This window comes from Bombus affinis, chromosome 16 (assembly GCF_024516045.1).
Source record: "Bombus affinis isolate iyBomAffi1 chromosome 16, iyBomAffi1.2, whole genome shotgun sequence".
Lineage (NCBI taxonomy): Eukaryota > Metazoa > Arthropoda > Insecta > Hymenoptera > Apidae > Bombus > Bombus affinis.
The window spans coordinates 4,691,626-4,713,263 of record NC_066359.1 but is presented as its reverse complement, the minus strand read 5'-3'; the positions used below and the strand labels follow the sequence as shown (position 1 = coordinate 4,713,263).

The 21,638-nt window shown below is 37.3% G+C and overlaps 1 protein-coding gene across 4 annotated transcripts in view; it reads right to left on the bottom strand.

Annotated features, from left to right (window-relative positions):
- Positions 1–21,638, bottom strand: part of LOC126925730 (adenylate cyclase type 6) — a 98,426-nt gene that overhangs the window by 21,941 nt on the left and 54,847 nt on the right. For all 4 annotated transcript variants that reach the window (XM_050741610.1, XM_050741608.1, XM_050741612.1 and 1 more), the window contains one exon: positions 5,713–5,862. In XM_050741610.1, the coding sequence (XP_050597567.1) occupies positions 5,713–5,862 (150 nt within the window). The remainder of the gene's footprint in view (positions 1–5,712; positions 5,863–21,638) is intronic.

Sequence of the window (21,638 nt, the reverse complement as noted above, 5' to 3'; positions counted from 1 at the left end):
CTGTCGCGTCCCATCCCTTGCCACGAAAACTCGCATAATTTACGCGACCGACAAATACCAAAATGAGGCTGCTAATATTGTTGCGAGGAAGCCGGTCGTCAGCTGTTTTTTTCGCTAGGTGTGATCGAACGATTCCATTGGGATGTTTCCTTTTACCAAGTGATCCTCCCGTTCGTCGAAGCATCTTGCTCATTTCATACAAGCTATGAAATATTCAGGTCCGATCGTTACTTAGTCTGGTTTCTCTTGTTACCAAGCGCACGGATACTGTACGCGTCGTGGAATCTGAAATTACAGCGGCCCCTCACCGCGACTAATTTGACGCCGTATAAATCGATCGGCTTCTCTGCACACAACAGGTTGCGCGCACCTGTGCTGTGTCACGTGCGATCACCTATCGTTCGTGATCGGCCAATACACACGACCTCTTGGCCGCTATTTCCTATTGCAAGTCACGTAACGCTACCTTCCATTTCATTCTGACCAGGTGTTCGGCTAGTTCCATTCCTTTGTCGCCTCGCCGTATTGGATTTCCTGCATTCTCATTAGACTTCTCCATTGCTTGATATTCTCAGTTGATTAAAATTTCCAATCGAGATCAATTCTTCTTGTTCCTCTGAACGGTTTATCGGAGCAACTTGTAGCTTCGGACAGCTACACGGCCAGCTGTCTCTGACGAGTATACTCGTCATGAACAAGTGACAATACTTTGCGTTATGACGAATATACTCGTTTGGAAGTGATAACAGTATTTTGTGTTATGACGAATATACTCGTCGCGAAGTAATGGCAGTATTTTGTGTCACGACGAGTATACTCGTCATGAAGAAGTGGCAGTATTTTGCGTTATGACGAATATACTCGTCATGAAGTGAGGGCAGTATTTTATATTACGACGAGTATACTCGTCATGAAGAAGTAGCAGTACTTCGCGTTCTGATGAATATACTCGTCGTGAAGTGATGGCGGTGTTTTGTGTCACGACGAGTATACTCGTCATGAGTGAAAAGTAGTTAGAATCTGTTGTTTAAACTGCAGTTTAGCAATTACAGTAAATCGCGCTGATAAAATTAAAAAATAATGTAATTCTGTGTTATAACAGCCGCACATACTCCATGTTTGACGAGTATACTCGTCATCTGTCGTATTTAAAGTATTCGCACGCTCTTTAGAATAAAAAAATATTCTTTAAAATTGGACCGAACGGCAGAAGCTCTTTTTCGAAATGTCAGAGGAATCAACTTGCTAAATTTTTGTTACGCGTCGTCTGGTAAATTAGGCTTTCTGACTCCTCGAAAAAAGCTCGAATCGTTTGATCCAATTCTTAAAAAATTATTCTGTTTTTAAGAGTATGCGAATATCTTCTACATTCAGTGTAGATGGAACGTGTAATGAAAAACATATTTCATAGAACATTTAGAGTCTGACTTTTTAATTTTCTCGGAAAGAAATTCCATCTTGAACGCGATATATCTTGTTGCGAGAGTGCTATGAAAGAACTTGTCGACGATGGTTGCCGGTTTAGCAGCGTATCGGAGCATCGTGCCGAAACTGCATACCACGGAACCATAAATTCCATCGGTATACGCGAAACTCATGCAAACTGGCAGCCTTAATATAAAAAAAATAAGGGAAACCAGGCAGTTCTAAGCAACAACGATCACGCATTGCGCTCGTTCAGGCCAGAAATGACCCGCTGTTAGCCACGTGAAACTGTGTTAAAATTCACAGAGGTGCAATTATTTTCTTCGTGAATCGGTTGATCGTTCGAATAAAAATACTGTCAATTCGAAGAATAAGTAGAACTTGACCTTTTCCAATGTTTTCTCCATGGTGAAATAACACCGTGACAAATTTCTCCATCGTAAAACACCTTACTACCTTCCTGTGGTTATTTGCTTGCAAGCTAAACTTTTGTTGCGATGGAAATTTGAAAAATTGGATATTGGACGTTTGGAAGACGCAACGTCGAAAGTTAAAACTGGAAAAGCGAAAATTGGAAAAGTTGATAGGCGAAATTGGTAAATTAAAATTTGAGAAGTTACAAAATTGAAAATTGAAATGGCAAACACGAGAATCAACGAGTCAAAAAGTTTGCAAAATCGTAAACTCGAAGCGGGAAACGCGAAAACGTAGCATCGTGTATTTGGAAATTTGAACGATAGAAATTGTGGGAAATTAAACAAATTCATTCTTCGATCATTTCTAATCGAAGTCAACCAAATTCGTATGCGTTGCAATAATATACGCACGATGTCTCTGTACATACGTAGCCTTCTCGGCAAAAATTCTCACAGTATCATCAATCACCCGAAAGGAAAACAGAAAGGACAATTAATGTTGCAATCAAACTTTCCAATTGAAGTATTGAAATAGGAAAAACAACCGGTCTGACTTTAGTACTTTAGCAGGCGAGATTGAACAGCCTTCACTTAGTCATCGGTATGCTTTAATTTCGTGCTGATGGAAGCTCTTCGCGAACAAACAAAATTTCATCTCGTTACGAAGAAAGTAATTCGGTTCCGTTGATGAAAATAGCGCAAATCGATCTTCTATTTCATCTGTCTTCTCCACCAGTTTTCCTATTCTGTTTGTATCGTGGTATAAGTATAAACCGAGGAAAACTCGATGTTGCACCGCAATGGTAGACCTATAAATACGTAACAAATACTATCGATAAAAATTTGTTTTTCAGGGTATTTGTTCGTTGTAGCCATTCAAATTGTGCCGATTCTTCATATCATGAAAAACGATGGAGATATTTAGGTAGCTTCCTTTAGCTGAGATACCATGTATGCTAATCGATTAGGTTCAAGTACTTATCAAGTTCCTTATGCTTGTCATAGCCACTGTGCGATATCTTTTAAGTTACTTTAGATACACCGTGTGTATCATGAAACTGAGGAACCGAAGGAAAGTTAGCTTGGAATGTTTCCATCTTGAAAAGATTTTTGATGAACGTTTTTTGTGCAGCAGAGAATGCTACTACCTCCACAGATAATGTTATGTTCCTTTGTAACGTTAATAAGTGTTAATAAGTAAGTTTGGAAGCACTATGTGTGCCAAAGAACTCTGGAATTTTAAAGAAAACTAGGTTAGGATTTTGCTGCCTTAGAAAATTCCTTGATAAAAAATTTAATTGGAAAAGAGAATAATACTACGCACATTTGTAGTACTGGTAAGTTTGAAGAAAGTACTACGTCTATCATAGAACTGAAGAATTTCAGAAAAAGCTAGGTTAGGATTTTGCTACCTTAGAATATTCCTTGATAAAAAATTTAATTGGAAAAGAGAATAATACTACGCACATTTGTAGTATTGGTAAGTTTGAAGGAGGTACTACGTCTGTCATAGAACTGAAGAATTTCAGAAAAAGCTAGGTTAGGATTTTGCTACCTTAGAATATTCCTTGATAAAAAATTTAATTGGAAAAGAGAATAATACTACGCACATTTGTAGTACTGGTAAGTTTGAAGGAGGTACTACGTCTGTCATAGAACTGAAGAATTTCAGAAAAAGCTAGGTTAGGATTTTGCTACCTTAGAATATTCCTTGATAAAAAATTTAATTGGAAAAGAGAATAATACTACGCACATTTGTAGTATTGGTAAGTTTGAAGCAAGTATTACTACGTGTACATAGAATTGAAAAACTTAGAATTAAAAAAGTTAGAATTGGATTAGGAATTAGGTTAGAATTTTGATATCTCAGAAAGCTAGCGTGAACGTTCTTTTTACGTAGGAAATTTCTAGCGATACAGCGTGAATTTGACAAAATTGTACAAATTCAAATTGAGAACGTGTTTGTTAGAGGCAATATATCGAGCGAATGAAGCCAAGGACCGTGTGCTTGATAAACAAGAGAGCTACTAGGACAGTGGTGGATTATTATCGCGTCAGGTCACGGATACCTGATTAAAGCATACAATGAACCTGGTCACGGCTACAATGTCCACTGGAATTATAACCGATCTCCGATAAACCATTATCTTTAGCAGACTTCCGTCAGTTGCCAGCTATTATTTCGCCTAGCTGCTAAAAATAATCTACCTGTTGTTAGGTTAACTACCTCAGAAATTAGAACCTTCGCCTCTCCCAACGAGTTAAGTCAATTACCTTTAATTAAAGTTGAAATGTATCGAAGATAACTAGCTGTTGATAATTCTTGATATTTCGTTTAGCAGATAAAAACGATAAGTCAGATTTGAAACTAGTTACTCGTTTTAATATTTCTTTATAGATTTCTTTAAATAGGTTTGTTCGTAACGAGGTTAGGTCGTTCAATTGTATTCGTTAAGACGTGAACTTGCATAAAAATCAGCAATCTACTTATCGCCTTTTCGTTTCGAATTTTCACGTGGTTTAAACGAAGACCAACTTGGTCGGTAAATTATTGAACAATTATTTTCCTCTAGTCTACTAAAATCATAGTAAATTAGAAAATGTCGGGTAAATAGTTTGGTATGCGTGGCTGATGATGATGATATTAATAAACAATTAGCGAAGTACATTAATTATCGAGGTGCACAGGCAGCAACAGGGCAGGTTTGATCATTAGAATTTCGTTAGTTTGCTCGATCGAACTGGCTCTGATTAAACTCGTTATTAGTAACTAGCCGATTTCCCAACCTGGTAATTTTAATGTTCCCCTTAGAATACTAAATATCGGCGTAATTGAGCAGCAATTAACGTTACTTAACGTAACGCAATTACAAAAAATTATATCCCGCATCATTTTTGTTTTCATTTCTTTGTTGTCCTATCTTTTTAATCTGTTGTCGGTTCTCTAATTTTGTATCGTGAATTTGCTGGATTTTTCGCACGGATAAATTTACAAATAGAGAAGCTTGTTTCTCGCGTAAAAAATTCGGAATTGTGTTACGCACGATGTTCCGGAGGTGGAACGTTTAAAAATATGTAAAACAGAGATTTTATTCGCGAACATTTCCCGTGGACTCCGCGTGATGCAGCTCTTTGTCAAAAAACGATTTTCGTTAAAACAAGAGATAAAAGGTTCGCTGGCGTTATGCGAATATTGTAATAATATGGTGCATTGTGTTGTGGACATTGTATTAAATACTTCGCTGCGCGTTATTAACAAGTTAATCCTCGGTTAAATAGCATCGTTTCACAGCACATTGAAAGGTATTTGAATTTTAAAAATATACCTTCCTTGTCCACAAAGAAAAATTAGGTAACGTTTGCCTGAATGAACAATTCTGATAAAAGAACTTAAATTTGGCAAATATCGAGAAATAGGTAAATTTAGGTGAACCTTAAATTAGACGTATTTCAAAGCTAAGTAGATTAAGTAAAATTACAAATTTTCGATCATTAGAAACCCGAAGCTCCATTATCAGAAACTCGATCAACTTCTAATTGGATAAATCAAGAAATTATGGAAACTTGGAAAATTGGCAATTTCCCAATTAAAGAAATTATCAAGCTGAGCAAGTTTACAATTTGATAAAATTCCAATTAAATTTCTAAACTAGGTACGTCCTTAATTCAGATAAATTTTCAGATTGGACGAGCAGATTTTTAATTTGTTAAATACTGAAAATCTCTACAGCCATCGATATACTAAATTCACGAGAAATTATAGTTCCCTCCGCTGATGGAGCTGCGATTTCTATCGTTGCGTATAAAAGTATGGTGCTTTGTCTGCACGGTCGAAGAAAGATGGAATTTCATAAAATTTCGCGTACGATACCTGTTGCTGATTTTCTCTCTGTGTAGTCAATCGAGCTTCGACGCATTGCCTGGTTTCCAGGAAGGCTTGCCTCTGTGCCAGTTCGCGGGGATGATGCGTCAAAACGCCTGCCATATTTGTCCCACCCACTACCACGATAGAGCTTAACAGCTGAAATAGAAAATTGAACATTCTATAGATATTTATAGTTTATAACGTCGAAATTTCCAAGCTTTTAACTACGTCTGTTATATACTAAGCTATGCATATACCGCTATCTAATAAGCTCTTACGTCTGCTCGAAAATTTGTTTGCCAGTGATGAGCAGAAAGATACGTAGTAAACGAGGCAACTATAAATTAAGCGCTTTCTCGGAGTATTGGCTTGGCAACTAAGTGATTGCGGATTTTGTCATTAGGTGGTAATGAGAAAATCCGCAATCACTTAGTTGCCAACCCAGTAGATTGACAGACTGGAATTATTTGCAGATAATTAAAAGACTTGGAACGTAAGTACCGAAGCAATTTAAATGGAAGTCTGAAAAATTGTGAGGGAAAATTGCGAATGAACTGTTAGTAAATATTTTATAGGTAATATTAATTAAGGATATCGAATGTGTCGCAGGAAAATTGACAATGTCGATGTAGTGATATATTTCTTCATTTTGTATTAAATATATTGAGGTGTAAGTGTGTTGTCCGTGATAATTGTGGCTGCTGGCTGTAGATGTCACACTCTGCTGGAATATTGCTGTATTTTTCTTCTCATTTAAGAATCGTGGAAGAAAATTGGACCACGGGTGCCGAGATTTGAACCCGGATCCCAAACGTTCGTAACCTAAACCGCTAACCACTGCGTTGCCGTCGTCCGACTCTAGTTAGTGTCGAGTGGTGGTATTTGTGTTGTCGAGTGCCACCACAATATGATGTTCTAATTAAATAATTAGATATATAATTATACTGTTGCAGCGGCACATGTGTCAACGGAGGATTCAAATCCGAGTGACTCATATTCCTGTGCCTTGGAGCGTCAACATTGCTTTGATTTGCTAGTTTCAGAAGTATTGGGTTGGCAACTAAGTGATTGCGGATTTTGTTAATACCACCCAATGACAAAATCTGCAATCACTTAGTTGCCAACCCAATAATATACACTGACCATTACAATTTTGTCACTCGTCCCTTGAATAAACTAACATGTTCAGTAGTACTGCACTGTTATGCAACATGCTGACGACGACAAAACGCAATATACGTTCGCTTCTCAATTGGTGCTTTCCGAGAGATTTTCAATTTTATTGGACAGAAGTAGATTCTCTACAGACAGTGAGAATAAGCCGATTAAGAGGTTCGACATAGTCGAAGGGGCAATTTCAACAGCGGATTAGGAGATTGTAAGAGTGGGATCAAGTGTGCAGCTAGAAAGGGGTTCTACAGATAAAGAGGCCGCTATCAATCCTTCCTTAAAACGTTTAGTTGATTCTCTTAAATGGAACACGAACTCGATACGATTGAAACGCGAGTCATTCGATCGATCAAGAATTTACACTTTTCCAAATCAAACACTGTCGAGTTTTGTTCGACAAGTCTGAGTACTCTCTTGAGTACATGTATTTATATATTGAGTTCTTGTTTATAAGTTGGGTTTAGTTTATATATTTATGCAACTAAATGATTGCGGATTTTGTCAGTACCATCTAATGGCAAAATCCGCAATCATTTAGTTGCCAATAAATAGATATATAGTGCAGTAGAAATTTAGATATATTAATACGAATAAAAAATAAATATACGCAATCTAGTGCTTAGACGCGAGTACAATTTTGCAAAGATGCGAATAAATATTTGCATCTAAGATTTTAGACATCACCGAAATTAATTAATTGTTGCGTAGGAAATCGAAAATTTATATAATCTAGGACCTACACGCAGTGTCTGTCGATATAATAAAGATAAAGAGTCGATAAAATTCGTATTGATATAATCTAGGCTCTAGAAACAGTTGGAATTTTCCGAAAATCTCAATAAATTTTCGCTCAATGAGACGGAAATTTAAATAACGTAGAATTTAAAAACAGCTGAAATATTATTAAATTTTAGCGAGTCTACAAATTTATATGGTACAGATCTTCGAAACAGCCGAGATTCTACGAAAATCTCGAAGAATTTTTACCTAGCAAATACCATATTTGCTATGTGAAATTTTATATCTGTTAGGATCTAAAGTTTAGACATACTGCGACGTTTACTTTGCTCTTCAGAAACTCTTTAAAAGAGAAATTTCTGCTTAGCGAGTTGAAAATGTCGAGAATAGACTCTAGACACAGTTGGAATCTCACGAACATCTCGACAAATTTTTTCCTGGCAAATGGAAAATTTCTATAATCGAGGCTTTAAAATTTAACAAAGATCCCCTTAAACTTTTATCCAGCTTCCATTTTTATCCATTGGAAATTTCTCAAACATGTTTAATAAACTTTCTTCATGGTAAATTTGTGCAATCAACACCATTAGACACAGTTCAAATTTCACCAACATCTTGACAAATTGTTGCTTCGCTGGTGTAAAATCTATACGCTCTAGACGTTTCTTTACACAGTCGAAAACTTATACACCGTCGAAATACAAAAGCAAATTTGACCAGAATCTCCATAAATTTCTTCCTAACAAATTCAAAATGTCCAGTCTATAAACACCATTCTAATTTCGAGGAAACTTCGCTACTCTTTTCCCTGCCGTGTATGTATATGATAATAAAGGCAAGTTCACATCGAAATGGAAATCTAAAGGAAACACCACAAGTGGCCAACGCCTGTGCCGAAGCTTTGGGATACATCAAAGAGGTAGGAGTTGTATGAGCGTCAAGTGTTTCCTGTTGCTAGGCCGATACAGGCATTTAATTAGCATGGGCTTTGCAATTAGTATGGCCACGTGTATCGAACCGTTGGCAACTTTGTAAATTCAATAAACCGTTCGGCCTTTGATCGGCCCTCACTACTTTTCGTTACTGAAACTTCCGTCTGTCCAGAGATTGCCAATTTCTACTCTCAAATACAGGCTGATGAAAAAAATATATTAAACTTGCGGAAGGTAATTTTATTATGTATTTGTCATCCTTTCAGCATCCTTCACAATGTGATTATTTTCTTCGGACCACCTGACGATACAAAGATTTAATTAATATATTTCATTCGGAATCGAAATGGAAGAAAAATGATACAATTGCAGAAGAGCTAATACGAACGTAATATTTTCCAACAACGAATGCATTTTTGTAATACATATTTTATTATCGCAGTGTTTTCATAGTGTTCATATATTAGGTTGGCAACTAAGTGTAGTGGCGCATGAGTCATAGCACGATGCGAACCGAGAGTGACTCATGTTGTTTTGCCTCGAGGCATTGGCACCGTCTCGATGTACGAAATGTAATAATAAAAAACCGCGGACAAAACAATCTCGCCGCTACGTGTAACCGTTAACCGGAGTCGAATTTCAACTTTCTGGTATTCTCCCGACCAGTATAAATAAACGAACACGCTTTCTAGGACAGAGAGAGTATCTGGTATCCTTATAACGAGTAGCATGGTGCGAGCGACGATTCAGACATATTATACTGACTCTATACTCTGTACTCTGAACGATTTTTAAATACATTTGACTATAACAAGTACTAACTCGTTTTAGCATTTGAAACAACACGTTTAAGCATCCACCACAAAGTGATCGCGGATTTTGTCAATACAACCTAATGACTCAGTTGCCAACCCAATATATGAATACTATGAAAATATGTACCCAATACAATGTGTTCTTTATTTCTTTATTCCAGCCAATGAATTCCGATGGGGAGAATCGAGTATGAAAAATGAAAAATGATATTTGTTACGCATAGATAGAAAGTAAACGTAATTGTTATCGCTGAAGGCGTTTGCCACTGTCGTCGTACTTTTTAAATTACTAGTCGTCGTTCTCGCTAAAGTTTCCTAGAGGAAAACTAACGACCGATGAAATTCAAAATAGTAAGATTAAAATGTTGGAAAGACCGGTAAGATTCGAGGTGCAAGTACAGCTGGGGTGGATTTTTGTGAATTGAAGTTTCTCGGCGAGTGAATATAAAATATAATACGGTTGAAACCGGTATTAAAGAGGTTTCCTGATAGTGAAACTTATTTCAGACGATCGCTGGTCAGACGAATCGATCCGCAACAACCACCTGTAGCATCGCTGCAATCTCTTACATGTGCTGTCTGCTTCGCTTTCCAACAAATTTCACCGCTTTCTTCTTCCCTCTTTTTCACGTTTTTAGATTTTTTCTTTTTTTTTTTTGTACGCATAAAAGCAACCTGTACCGTGTATCTCCCATTTAAACACACAGTTTACTCGTTGTTTTCAGTTTCCAACAAATAAAAACAGCAATTCTCGCTCGTACCTCCTAAATGTCCAAAGAAGTAAATCGGTTTATCTGTTTTATCGTGCAGCGTGAAATTGGTGGAACGGTTGAGTGTAAAAAAATATCGTAGAATTTTTCGAGCAATATTTCTCTACGTATTTACAGGACGCTTTTTTTCACGCGATTCCACGCTTTCTCGTGACATATTTCCAAGAACGAATTTCATCTTTCAGATGGAAAGCTTTCACGCTGTTATGTCATGTTATGCGCCAACTTGTCGAAGATTAAGCATCGGTTTGTCGTAATTTACAGATACTTCAGCTCCTATCAATTTTATGAAAATTTCCAAGAAGAAAATTCTATTGGGTTGGCAACTAAGTGATTGCGGATTTTATCATTAAGTGGTAATTATAAAATCCGCAATCACTTAATTGCCAACACAATAAATGAAAGACACAGCGATGTGAAGGACGTTGATAGTCGAATCCTTGGAATTTCCTTTTTCTTTTTTTTTTTTTAGGGCAATTAAATATTAAAAAAGAAAATGTAAATGGGTTAGCTCGTCTTTTTTCTAATATCAAATTGAAAATTGTTTGCCCTCGGCAACGTGAAATTGCAATTCCCTCGCAATTCTTGTCACGTAAATTTTCATTGGCCATCGTTTCGAAGATCTTTTTATTTCGATGTTACAAATTGTAACATTTTCTCCGATATTTAAAATTCCTAACTATCCATCAAATCTTCCGCAACGATTAATTTTTAGTCCAAATTTATTGCGCCTCCTTTTTTTTATTTTTAATAAAAATGTAGCTCGTATTTCGTACGGTAAAATTGATCGTACGGTAAAAAATGCGAATTTGTAGATAAATCTTCGTCAACTTCACTGTCAATCGGACAGTCTGATTATTGTACTAAAAATTGATCAAAATTGATAACTATTGCGCTAAAAATTAACAGACGAATTCTCAAAATTATTTCATTTTGGAATATCCCTCCTTCAGAAATTATCTTCGTCTAAAATTTTACTTTCAAATTTCCCGCCACCGCATTCCTTTAATTCTCATTTGAAGAACCAATGTATCGTCCATCCCGTATGAATAAAAAATTAGGGAAGGAGGAAAACGGAAGGTTTGACTTGAAATTAAGAAAATGTGTAATAAACCGATCGAAATTTGCAAGTCAAATTTGCACACTTAACGCGGTTAAACGTCTTGGCAATATGTTGGAGGAAGCTGGTAGCTGTTGCACGGCGCAACTTGCGGGTTAAAGGCGCGTGAAATACTTTGTTGATATTTCGAGAATGACGGCAGAAGCAAAATGAATTTCACGTGGCGTGCGTCTGACTTAGCTGGTGTCAAAGGTGATTGGTAATTGGAAAATCGTCTGATCAACCTGTTCGTCGGACCTGAAAGTCCCCAGACAGGCAAAACTTTGCGAATTTGTTGATTAAAATGAAAAAGAGAAACAGAGGAGGCAGCGATATTTTGTAATTCAATTAAAAAGAATTATTTTCAAAATTGAATAAGATAAATTGCATGGAAGATAAAATAAAATTTGCTAAGCTACCACCTTTGAATCGTTTTAAGATCAGAAGGAAGGAAACTTGAAATTTGGCAAAATTTCAAAATGACAGAGTTTTCGAGTGGAAAAGCTACCAAAGCGAGGACATTTGCAAATAACGAAATTCCAGAGCAAAAGATTTCCAACCAACTGATCGCTCATCTGGAAGTCTTTTTAAAGTGAAAGAAATTCCAAATTTTCGAAAATTTCGAAATAACGTAATTCTCGAATAAAAAGCTTGCGAGGTAAAGAAATTTCAAAGTAGAAAGCTGCGAGCTAAGAAAATTTCGAAATATTTCGAACCGGCTAATTAACCATCTTAAGATCTTCGTAAAACCAAAAGGAAACAAAATCCAAGTTTCAAGAATTTCAAAGTAAAATAATTTCAAAGTAACCGGCTTTCGAGATAACAACGTATTCCCCATGAAAAATGTTTTAAACGAGCCGATCAACCAGTCAGAAATTTTCTTAAAACCGAGCAGCCAGAAAATTTCAAACGAACAATTTTTCGATAAAATAATTTCCAGGTGAACATTTTTCGGCGCAATAAAATTGCAAAATAAAATAGGGAAGATATAAATAAAAAATAAAAAAGAGAAAGATATTTCACTGAGAAGTGCATTAAACTCGTAGCAGAGAAAGAGTCCTGCGGAATTTTTGCAAATGGATTGACAAAAACAAGCTTTCTCCCCGACAAATTGAATTCGATGGATCCATTAAACCGTGTGCAGTCGTAACGTTTTAATAAAGTCGGTAATATTTCATTAAATCGGCCAATTAAATTACAGCGGAAGAGCTTTGGCCGGAGATGAAGCTGGAAATTGCGTGGCAAAGTGTTTGCACGATTTTAGGGCTGTGTGAAATTAGTCGCCCACCTCACGGGATTAACCAGCTCGGTGTTAACTGTAAACGGCCGTTTAATGTCATAAAAATGTCGTTTATCGCGTCGTCAAGCATCTACAGCTGGTTATTAATCGAACCAGATACGATACGTACGTATTTGCCGATAGTAACGATTTTCCGATAAACTGGAGTTAGTTATAATGTTATAAAAGTTAGAATGAAATGGAGCAAAAGATATTGATCGGAGCAAATTGCTATTTGAATAATTCGATCTTCTTATGGTTCGTCGGTAGCAGATTCTCCGAGATGTTACGAAATATTTGACGCGGTTTATTTTTTTCATTGTCGTGGAATTTTTGTACCATAAAAGGACGAAAGGGAAGAAAAAAAACGTGGGATGAAACGGTTCGAATAATCTGAGCGAGCGTAATAATTGTACGAAGCGGATGGAAAAGGCAGAGGTATTTTTAATTATCCCTGGGATATAGCTGTTAATAATATTAACATTTATCGGAAACGGCGTGTCGCTGGATTTTCGAAAATTCCCACCAAGCAGAGAAATTTTGTGTTTTATCGTTGAAGTGGATTTTCCGCCACTTTCGAGAACGATTTTCGAAGTATTAGCTTGGCAACTAAGTGATTGCGGATTTTGTCATTAGATGGTATCGACAAATCCGCAATCACTTAGTTGCCAAGCCAATAAAGTATAAAGAGGGAAACGGTTCGGAGGAAAGTCCAAGACAAATTGTCGGAAATAAATTTTCAGAGAAAATATCGACAAGGAGATAAAAAAAAAAAAATGTTGGTCAGAGATAAAATTTAGGTTTAAATAAAAAGAGGAATTGCCAAAGTTGGAAAGAGAAAATTTGGATAATATTCGAAGGGAAATGGAAATGTTAAAAACGAAAATTTGATATAAATTGCTGAAACAAAAATTCGGGGCGAAATAGCCAGAAAAAAATATTGAACGTATTTCGAAATAGAAAATTCAACTTGACGATATAAAATGTTCTGCTTTCATAAAAGTAATAAATAATTAAATATAATTCTCTTTCGTACAAGTACAAAATTAATTTTTCCAAATATTTGTAGAATTTTTACGAACATTACGATCAAACAACGGAAGTTAAATTTCCTGGTAACCCTGTGGCTCTGTCAACTTCCTTCCCAACCATATTTCCGGCTAGGCTCGACCAATCGAAATGCTGCGCTGAAAACGGCAATTGAATTTTCCGGTTCAAGTGGCCTACGATATCACGATTTTCCCTTTTCACAACTTCTTCTACGAAAACGTTTCCCTCCTCCTCGTTTACACTTCTCCATGAAAAATTCCATAGGAAATCACCGTTCACCTACTCGAATCGTTTGAAACATTCGAGAAATTCCGTTTTTCAAATAATACACACATATCGGGAAAATTGAAATTCGTTGGAAATTGAAAGTGGAAATGTTTTATAGTTTGCACAATATTGAACACACTTTATATTCATTTTATATCTTCCAAATATTTAAGCTGTTTTATATTCCTTTTATATTCTACGATATATTTAAAATATGTTGTATTCATTTTATAGTTTACAAAATATTTAAATTATCTTATCTTCATTTCATATTCTGTAATATATTGCAAATATTTTGTGTTCGATTTATACTTCGCAAAATATTTCAACTATTTTATATTCAGTTTACATTTGGCAAGGTTTTTGAAATATTTTCTATTCATTTTATACGTTTCAAAATATTCATACTATTTTATATTCACGTAACATTTTCCAATATATTAAAAATATTTTTCAATGATTTTATAGTCTGCAAAATATTTAAAGTGTTTTATATACATTCTTCACTTTATATCCCATATTCATTATACGATACCGTTTATTATAATTGTTGACGATATAACGATTTTCATTCTATCGTTTTTCCCGACTAATTCTTCTTCAATAGTTTCAAAAGGAATTCCAAAACGTCGAAATACGCGTATGCTTCACAGTGGTAGTTATACGAAACGCGATGTCCCATTTTAATATCAACTCGAAATCCGAAAGGCTGTTTACAACAACGACATATTGAATTTCGCGTTAATTAAAGGAACGATTCGTTGTGGTTTCCTATCTATCGCTGCTGTTGATTAATCATCGTATATCATTGAGCAGCAGAGTGCCAATAACCACTACAAACTCAAATATATCATTCTGCCTCGTTTTCATTAAAACGTTCCATCTAGTAACTTCCCTCCACTAGAAAGAAGAATTCTAGTGATTTACGTCAATCACTGAGCGGCCATGTCAAACGCTTGCCGCGGATTAGCTACCTTCTCATTCAAACATTAATATGCCAATTTGCTTTTGCCATAATTACTTGGTCTTTTTTTCTTTTTTTTATTTCATTCTTCTCTTTTGAATGTAGAACATTTTAACGCGACGGATAAAATTCAGAGATTAAAACCGCGCTATTATTATTGTTATCGATGTTTCGAAACACGAGGGAAATTTGAATCGAGCGATAATCGCATTGTTCGTTTCTATGTACCTTTTTTTCCAATTCGACGATAATTTCGAGATAAAAATAGTATTATTGTTATTATTATCAACGTTTGAAAAGACGACGATTTAAATCGAGTGATAATGGAATATTTATTTATTCCTATGCGTTGCTTTTTTTTATTTGGAATATTTCAATCCAACGATAATTGAGAGATCGAACCTGCATTCTTCTTACTTTCTTTATTATTAACGTTTGAAAGGCTGGATTGCAATCGAACGAGGATATATCGTGGATTTTTCTAAAGGCGAAAATTTTAATCCGCCGTTAATTGGAGAACCCGTGGAAACGAGCGTTATTATTAAAAAAAAAAAAAAAAGAAATGAATTTTAATGGAACGATAATCGCGAATTCGCGAAACAGCCGAACGTTGTCGTTAATATTTCAGTGCCGATAAAATTGCAACCAAACGCGAAACTGGGATTTGGCGGGGAGCGAACGTTCGTCGATAATCTTTCGAATATTGGCAATTTCAATTTTCCACGCTCGTTGAAAATTTCATCTTACGAAAATCACTGTCGTCGTAAATCAGACAAATGATCAATCGCCGAAGCCGCGACAATTCGAACAAAACAACAACAGAGGTTCCTGCGTTTAATTAATTCAATTAATTCTCGAAATTCGTTATTGAAACCACGAGAATTTAAATTTACGAGAAACTCAATCGTCGTTCGTTCGTTGCAATCCGCGAATCATCGCGAGATCGCTTTTGATGATTCCTTCGATGTTTTCAAATCGACCGAATAATACGCACCTCATGGGCAAACAACCTTCTTTTATCGTAGATTTCGTTCTTTTTCAAGATCCATGAAGTTTCAATCGAACGATAATCGCGGAATCGTGAAGAGGAATAGTTGCACGTTACGAAACGATAATTCTGCGATTGTGTTTGCCAGAGGATCGCAAACCTCCTCGTTCAATAGCCATGGCCATCCATTTTTCATCGCCTTAAAATTCATCCTGCCCCAGTTTCTCCACGATTTTGCCCCTCGTTTGACCGTGGTTTGCTTTGGCAATTTAAACTCACGCTGATCCTTTCTCCTTCGTACTCGCGTTATACGACACCGTATTATCTTCCCTCGTTTTTCTCTTCCTTCTTTTTCTCTTCGCGCAACTCTTTCTGCCGTAATTGCTGCAGCCCTCAACGTTTCACAGAACTCTAGCGTTTCATCCTTTGTATTTCGTGGAATACTTTGTGCCTTGGCGTTGCATATTCTCTGTGCCGGAGTTTCCTTCCCTTCAATTTTCCTACCAATTTCTACTCGCCAAATTCTCCATCCGCGGACACATTGTTCTTTTTTCAACGTCGAAAGGCAAAAGTGGAATTTTTCTCAAGAAACGTCGAGAAGTGGCGAGCGAATGAACCTGAGAATATTTGATCCTCTGACGCGATTCTGTAGTCTCTTTACACGCGAGCAGCACGTACCCAGCTTATCTGCAGGCGCTGAAATATTTCCGAGAAACACGGATCATATGACAAAATATTTCACATAGGAATATCTATATACATATTATATACCGTCGTGTGTGTGCGTGACTCTGTGGCGAGCTCGTAATCTCCTGTGAAAGCGATAGTTCGATTTAAACAACGCGTTTCGAACGTTTACGTCGTTGCGTATGCGGCGAGAATTTTATCGAAATCGGTTGATCGCGATAGCAAGCGACAAGCGTGGAAAGATTTTGCAGCGAAATTCATGAAAAATGTAATTTGCGCCGCTTTTTAACCGTTCGTAGCAACGCCAGCCGAAATTTTCACTGTGTATATGAACCTAAATAATGTACATAAATCTACCTACACAAATAATATAAACCTGCAAAATACGTCGTTTAAATTTTTATTGGAAGATAGAAAGGTGACTTTCCTCCATTTTTTTCTAAAGAAACAAAATTTTTTATATGACATGTAGCAAACTTCTAACGACACTCTCGTTCGGTTCGATGAAAAAAATTCTACGATTCTAAAAAAAAGTTTCAAGGGATCCTGTAACAGTTTGGCAATTGAGTGTCCGCTGTAACATAATACGAAACCTAAGTGTGGACGCGTCGTGATACACCGTAACGCGTTTCAACGTAAATCGAGCGTAGGAAATATTTCAACGTAAACCAAATAGTCGCCCGACATTTCGGTGGAAACTAAAATGCGCGAAACGAGCGCCGTCTGTCCGATGGGGACAGAAGATACACGAACAGGGATTTCTTTGGATAACAGACGACACGCTTGCGGATTTCTCCCTATGGTAATAACTGTTATGTTAATGGGGCAAGAGAAACAGTGTGGTTTCCTTGGCAGATGGGCTTCCTTCAGGGCCGAATCCACCGAGTGTCTGTAAAGCGTTTTGTCTCTGGCCATTTTCTCTTTCCTTCTGCACTGTTCTAGCAAACGGACGAATACATGAATAAGAAATGGCGATGCAAATAAAAGGATGGCGAGTAGAAAACGTTTAAAATTCTAGGGAATTTGTTTTTACTTTCTGAGTTTCTTTCGATGGCGTGGGGAGGTGCCTGGGGGAAAATTCTTTCTTCTTGCAGCGAATAAGAAATAAGAAAAAAAGATAAAAAAGAAACAAGTGAAACGAAGGATGTAAAAGTAGAAGGCTTCGAAGAAGAAAGAGAAAACGGGACAAAGAAAGAGGGAAGAATGTTTGTATTGAATTTAACCTGAATAAAATCCCTCGACCTTTTAGAAAGAAATAAATGGAAGGTTATGGGGATAATAGCGCGTGAAATGTGAGCGGCAAGTGGATTTAACCGTTTGCGGGACCCGTAGCTAATAATCATTTCGGTGTTGCCCAAATTGAAGCAAATTTAACAAAGTTTCGCCTGGTTAAATCGACGTTCGTTAATTATACAATGGGAAATTCTCTTTCGCAATATCTTTCCTTCTTTTCTTATTTATTTACGTTTAGTGGTCCCTTGGCTTGCCGGATCGTGGTATTCACTTGGAACAGCCAACGACAACCTTTCGTGCTTCTCAGACCAAATTATTATTTCTTGTCCGAGTCAAGCGCCAAACTATTAGGTTGGCAACTAAGTGATTGCGGGGTTTGTCAATATCACCTAATGACAAAATCCGCAATCACTTAGTTGCCAAACCAATAGATGGATTTAAATAATTTGAAGCCCTAGAACAGACATGAAACAAGAGCTACCAGATAGCAGGTGTTGCAACGTATAGACAGACGAGAATGAGAAGAAATTGCAAGTGAAATAGTCGAGACTATAGCCAATCGTTACAGTCGCTTTTATTGGGTTGGCCACTAAGTGATTGCGGGTTGTGTCAATACCATCTAATGACAAAATCCGCAATCACTTAGTTGCCAACCCAATAAGCCACTTTTTTTAATTTTTAAACCACTACGTTTAAAAGGCAAGGACACGTAACGATAGGACAAATGGAAGGATTTCCAGCCAGCCGAATGATAAACTCATAAAGCGGCTAATAAATAAATAAATAAATAAATAAATAAACAAGTAGAAAAAGACAAGACAAGACGAGAGGTGGAAGATATCGGAAGAAATTGAATCAGGTGGACGAAAGGAAGAAACTCTTCTCGTGTAGCTCGTTGCACGAACGAAGCAAGAGACAAATGATTTTTCCAAGTATCGACCTGGCTTCTACGGAACAAAAGAGCGAACGAAAGCCAGCGGATGACGATGAAATGGTTGTGTCCCCCAGCGAGAAACTTGCAAATTCAATTACGGCCACGGTCGCTTGGCCTAATGGCTTGGACTTGGAGGAGCCGCTGACAGAACCAGGGGAAGACAAGCAACCGGAAGTTGAAGAATCCTGCACAGGCAGAAACGACGTTCTCCTCCGAGAGATGAGAAACTTCCACATGCGAAACGACCGCAACTGAATATTTCATCGCAGTTTGTGTGTATCTTCTCGCGTTACGACGCCAAGGCAAACGATATTTCACAATTCCATGGAATCGTTCGACATGGGAGTAACTCACCAGAAGCCCCTCTGCTCCTATCTGCTTCCTATCTTTCGATTTGTCCCATGCAGAAGAGTTCCCACGCCGAATTTCACGCCCCCAACTTTGGTAGATACAGAGATACGGCTATTTTTTGATTTAAAAAAAAGATTGGTTCTCCTTTCTCGCTCCCTTAAGGATTGAATTTCGAAAAACGGCGAGACACGTGTTTCTTTATTTTTAACAAAGAGTTTCTACGCCAAATTTCATGCCTAAAATTGCAGTAGATATAGAGATATAGAATATTCTTTGAGAAAAGCACGTACTGCTTCTTTTTTTAACTCTCTTAAAGGTTATTTTTGAACGGGGAGTTCATGCGCCGAATTTCACGTGGCCAATTCTAGCAACTCGTGGGGTGTAATTGACCTTTAAAGAAGATGTTACCCCTGCTTTGCCCTTTTAGAGTCGGCAATTGGAAAACTGGTCTTTCTATTGGGTTGGAAACTAAGTGGTTGCGGATTTTGTCATTAGGTGATAATAGCAAAATCCGCAATCACTTAGTTGCCAATCCAGCTACTCAAAGAAATTCGAGTTGTTTGGTCCAATATTAATAAAGTTACCAACAAAGTTATTAAGAAAGTTTAAGGTATTCCAGTTTAGACAGTGTACCAATACCTTTGTTCGTGGCTGTATTAATTTAAATTTTAGGTCTGTTGCAACTTGCACAGATATTTACCAAATTAATAAGATACAGACTCCCTGTTTTCTCTTCTCTACCTCGTAAAACTTCACAAACCTACCAATTAGCTTTCTCAACTATTCTCTTTTGCAAGTATCTGTGTCCGCTATATACGACAAGTTGTTTATCTGTGCACCTGTTTACCATGTTCATGGTTGCAAAAAGCTTCACAGGGAAAAGGTATAAAGCGTGAGACGAAGTAGCGTTTGTTTAAGTTAGAATAAACTGAATAAATTACTATGGAAATGTTAACGTTTTAGCTTGCTGATTCTAACTTCACCTATCTCATACAAAATTTGCAAACATTTAGTTGCCAACCCAATAAATAGCGATCGGTCAGGTCCAACCGATATCGCGAACTTTGAATGACTCAACGCTCAAGGTGGAGGTAAATTGAATATACCGGGTGTTAGTATAGTTTGGTAGCTTATTTGCACTGTTAGTATACACGAAAAGTTCGACGTTCTGATCACAACGGTTGTACAATCTTGTTGAGACTGAACACGGTGTAGTACGACTCTCTGATGAAAACTGTCGTAGAATATTCTTGCTACTCCCACCATAAGCTTCGTCTCCTCCTTGCATCCTGACTTTCCATCTTTTCCATAGTTTAATTGTACTCTGGTGGATATCCTCTGACATTGCCAGCTGTTTACCTTTGTCCTGACCCACCCGCACTTAAGGTATCTTTTAGCCTCTTAATGATGCCCGCATCATGAGCTTTACAGCTTGACCTAACCTCAACCTAACCCCAAAAAAAGGGACATGTGTTGTCCAAATGAGAAACTGACGGCCACTCCAAATTCAGAACAATAAATAAATAAATAAATTGGTTGGCAAGATAAAAAATGAGCGGCGTTGCGCGAGTATCTTCCATTGAACATGCGTTGCATCGATCATGGGATTTTGGTATAATAATGCTGTGGTCGTTGCGCCTGGTCAGCTTTGTAGCTCGTTAGCTTGGTCGTGCGTTATTGGCAACGAAAGACGGATTTGCTAGGAAATTCGATGAAAACAGGACTCGCCGCGTCAACAACCATCGAAACGTGACCTGTGCTGGTAATTAGAAGCTTTACATCCTCTGCTTCTATCCTACTCTTCAGTTCAGAATATTGCTCAGATTGCCCCGGTTGAACACCAGCGTGGCGTATTTAATCGTGAAACTTCAGTTATTGAATTAGGTTGGATTAGCTCGTGAAAGTGTACAGGACGTATTATAACGCACGGGATCAACTTCAGAAATACGCAGCAGGCAGGCAAACGACGAAGAAAGTTCGTACGAACGCGTGTCCCCTTACCTGCACTTGTTTCAAGGTCGTCAACATTTTTGTGTTTCGATAATCCGCAGCTGCTCAAAATGCCTGTATTATTAGCGTTATCGGCATAATTTTATGTCACTAATATGAATAATAAATTACTAACATGATGCATAAAACTGTATCGTTGGACGTCGGAGCTGGAATTTTCGAAAGATCGCGAGATTCTTCGAGGCTCGCGCAGAGACCGAGGCCATCGTCGTGTCCGCCTCATGTTCCATGGTTGATTCTTCGATTTCTTCATTTTTATAGAATTCATTCGAAGTTCTTATATTTCTTACGTTTGGTGTAATTTTGTTCTTACGATGGTACTTGGTTCTTATAAGACACACCAGAATATTGCAACAGTCGTAGACGCTTTTTAAGAGCATGTTACACGTCAAAGGAATATTTGGAAATTTCATTTGATACTACTGCGAGATTCAGCTAGTGACTTTCGTCTTTCACTTGCGTAACATGAGTTTTGTAAAGTAAAATTAAGAGTTTTCCCACTCTTCTTTATAAAGAATCTGGAACCGCGTTGATTAATATGTTACAGAAATATGATTGCCTTTAAAAAGGCAAAGCTGACCTACGCGTGACTTTTACGCGCCCACCTACGGAAAAGCTAATAATATCGGAACATGCTCCCCCCGA